Source organism: Trichosurus vulpecula, chromosome 5 (genome assembly GCF_011100635.1).
Source record: "Trichosurus vulpecula isolate mTriVul1 chromosome 5, mTriVul1.pri, whole genome shotgun sequence".
Classification (NCBI taxonomy): Eukaryota; Metazoa; Chordata; class Mammalia; order Diprotodontia; family Phalangeridae; genus Trichosurus; species Trichosurus vulpecula.
The window spans coordinates 259,672,423-259,675,873 of NC_050577.1; the positions used below are offsets into that span (position 1 = coordinate 259,672,423).

The following is a 3,451-nucleotide window of genomic DNA, read 5'->3' on the forward strand; positions in this document are numbered from 1 at the left end:
TCACCAGCACCACTACTAACTCCCAGGGAATGGATGCTACACTGGCTGAGAAATTTGGTCAGCACAACATTAGATGTTACACAGTCCCTTTATCAGATATAGTGTACGATTGAGTCACCAAGTTCTTCACATGGAAAGATGTTATACCAGATTCTCTCTATGTGGGACAGATACTCACCACACTAAAAATAAATAAATGAACATATCTTTGGGCGCATAGAAGCTATGGTTTGGAGAAGATCATGACCCATGAAATACTTACAATTTGAGTTACTTTGCATGGGGTGGTTGTGGTAATGAAAGATACCAAATGTCATATAGATAAAGATATGTATTACATATGCATATGTGATATATATCATAAATATGAAATATATGTAGTGGAATATATGTAGATAAGTGTGTATATATGTGTTGTGTATGTATATACACACATACAGACATACACATCTTTACATCCATCCATTCATATGCTTATGCAGATATATACACATATACATATATAATTACACACACACACACACACACACACACACACACACACACACACGGCAGTGAGGTGGCACAATGGATAGAGCTCCAGGTCTAGAGCCAAGAAAACCTGAGTTCATATCGGGCCTTAGACACTATCTACGTGGCTCTGAAAAATTCAATTAACCCTGTTTGCCTTGGTTTCTTCATCTTTAAAATGAGCTGGAGGAAATGACAATCCCCTCCAGTACCTTTGCCAAGAAAATCACAAATGGGGTCATGAAGAGCTGGCCATGAATAAAACAACTGAACAACAACACATTATATATATATATATATATATATATATATATATATATATATATACACACACACACATCTTATATACACATACAAATATACACATATACACACTTTTTTAATTTTAAAAGCATTTATTTAATGCCATTTATTTCCACGTTAAGGACTGGGTAAGGGGCTAGAAAAGTTGACTTTTCCACATAACCCTCATAAATTATATACAACATATACAGAAGCAGTGCAGATGTCCCACAAAATGGACAATGGTAGGTCACACAAATGATCCCCGGGAGCCAGAGGGGGCTGGGTCACCTGAGTGTTGCGCTGGGCACACAAGCAGGCGGTCGTGGGGCCTGAGATGGGCGGCTTCATTCGTTAGGTAGTTCAAGTGTCCAAAACTTCTATCTTTCCCCTTCTTCCTCCCGGTGTAGGAAGCTTAATATTCTCTACAGTGACCTCTCCAGTCACACTGTTCTCATCATCGGAGTCAGAACTCTCTCCTGAACTGAGTTCTTCGGGATCAGAGCTGCTCACCTCCACCACTGCCACAGCCATTTCTATGATTTTTTTCCAGGGAGCCATCTACGTTTTCAATATTGAACAGGCCTGGAGGCCCCGACGCAATTTCCCCTCTCAGTTTTTTGTTTGCCTGTTCAATGTGAGGTAGGAAGTCCTTCACTCTTTCTAAAAGGCTGCTCCTCTCCACTCGGACTGTCTTCAAGCCCGGGCTCTTGCCTTTGGAACTGAGGAGCAGCGTGTCCTGAATCCCGCCGGCGCCTGCGCAGCCCGCGCGCAGGAGCTCGCGCGACACCGCTGTCTTCACGCCGCCGGAGCCCCGACTCCGGGCCGCGCGCCCCTGCCCGCCGTTCCCCGGCTCCTCCAGCCCAGCCATGCCAGCCGCGAGCTGAGAGCCGAGATCCCGCCGGCCCGAGACCCGGATGGAGAATATACATATATACACCTACACACACATAGATACATCTGTATGTGTATATATGAATGATTCATGAGGATGCAGGTATGTAAGTCAATGAGGAGGACTGGAGCCTGACTTTTTCTGGGGAAGTCTGTAGTTGGTAGATTGGATTGGGAGAGGTACTACTGAAGATACTGGAGATAACTTATTGGTGTATAAAGCAAACTATAATAGGATGAGGCATAGAAGGGAATTCAGCATAGAACAAAATAGATGACAGCTGAGGTCAATTTAATTATTACAGTGACAGTACACACAGGCAAGCTTTAATTTCTCTGAAAGGAGGAGGGGATGAAGTCAAAAGAGGCAGTGGAAAGGTTATAGTTGAAGGACGTCCAAGTTCACTTCCAGAATTTTAGAGCTAATTAAATCTACTTCACAGTCAAGACTTACTGTTTAGTGTAAAGTAGTGTGTTGCTATGACAACATTCATAGATACATTTTGGCAAATACTTCTTTGATTTACCTGAAGTGCAAATGTGAATCCATGATATCTTCAAGGCTACATGAGGGGACTGAGAAGAGAGTAAAAACAGGAAATCACACGTTCACTGAACACCTGAAACAATGGATGTGATGATAAGCTATTACTCTGAACTGCACTGAATCACCCACACAGCCATGTGAGCTTCAAGTCATCAGCCAACACTCCCTACCTTCAGACAAGTGGGACTCAAAGAGGAAATAATTCTGTTTACTTGGAGGAAATAATCATAGAATTAGAACTCGAAGAGATTCTGGGAGATACCTAACCAATGCTCTCATTTTACAGACGAGGAGACTGAGGCTCGGTAAGGTCAAAGGAATTGCCCGAGGTCACATAAGCATTAAGTTTTATAGGCAGCATTTAAACTGATGTCCTTTCATTTCAGGAGCCAGTTATTTTTCCCACCATACCACTGCTTTCTTTAAAGCCTAGCACCCTGGAGGTTACATCTAGAAGACACAAAATCCCTCCTCCATTCACAGATGAAGAAAGAGGCCCAGAAACAAATAAATGACTTAGCTAACATTTTTAAAGACACACTTTTATTTGGTAAGGTCCATAAAAGACAGATAATTTATGCAATATTCATTGTTTCAATGAAATAAGTGTGGTACATGGTGGCAAACATAAAAGCAAAGTCCTTAGGAACAAAAAAACCCTTTTATTTACTTGTGTTAATTATTTTATATAAATTTTACAAAATCAATCTTCAGTTCATCTATTTGCAATCATATTAGCAATGCCTTAGAGATATCCTAGTTCTTCTAATTCTTTATCAGAGATTCTCCTTTTTATATTCAGAGTATCAAAAATATCTGTTTAAATGTTTATTGTGTTTCTCTGTCTATGGATAACACAGGTTAGTTTGGTGTTCTTAGGAAGGATAGATATTGCTTTTGGTCGTGTAGCTCAAATATAACTAGCCAATGATATCATCCCCCCCATCCACAGTGACTCTTCTAAAGATTTTCTTTTCTACTCAAAACTCCTAAGAGTCCCCCTCTAATCTACCTTCTCAACTGAGTACTTTGTTTCCCATTTCATAGAAAAAAATTGAGAGCATTCACTCTGAGCTCCTTCTCCCCTCTTCCTCACCTCATATCATACAGATGCTCTGTCCTAGGCCCTCTTCCCTTCTTCTTCCATACTATATCACTTCGGGATCTACTTAGGTCTAATTGAGATTATTATTTTTACGCTGATGTTTCTCAAATCTA

The 3,451-nt window shown here is 40.8% G+C and overlaps 1 protein-coding gene across 1 annotated transcript; it reads right to left on the bottom strand.

The window, feature by feature from the left end:
- Window positions 1-1,081: 1,081 nt before the first annotated feature.
- Window positions 1,082-1,677, bottom strand: C5H12orf45 (chromosome 5 C12orf45 homolog). The gene is given in 2 exon segments (XM_036761521.1): window positions 1,082-1,341; window positions 1,343-1,677. Coding segments are annotated over 2 exon segments (507 nt in total). The 5' UTR covers window positions 1,664-1,677; the 3' UTR covers window positions 1,082-1,155.
- Between the last annotated feature and the right edge of the window lie 1,774 nt (window positions 1,678-3,451).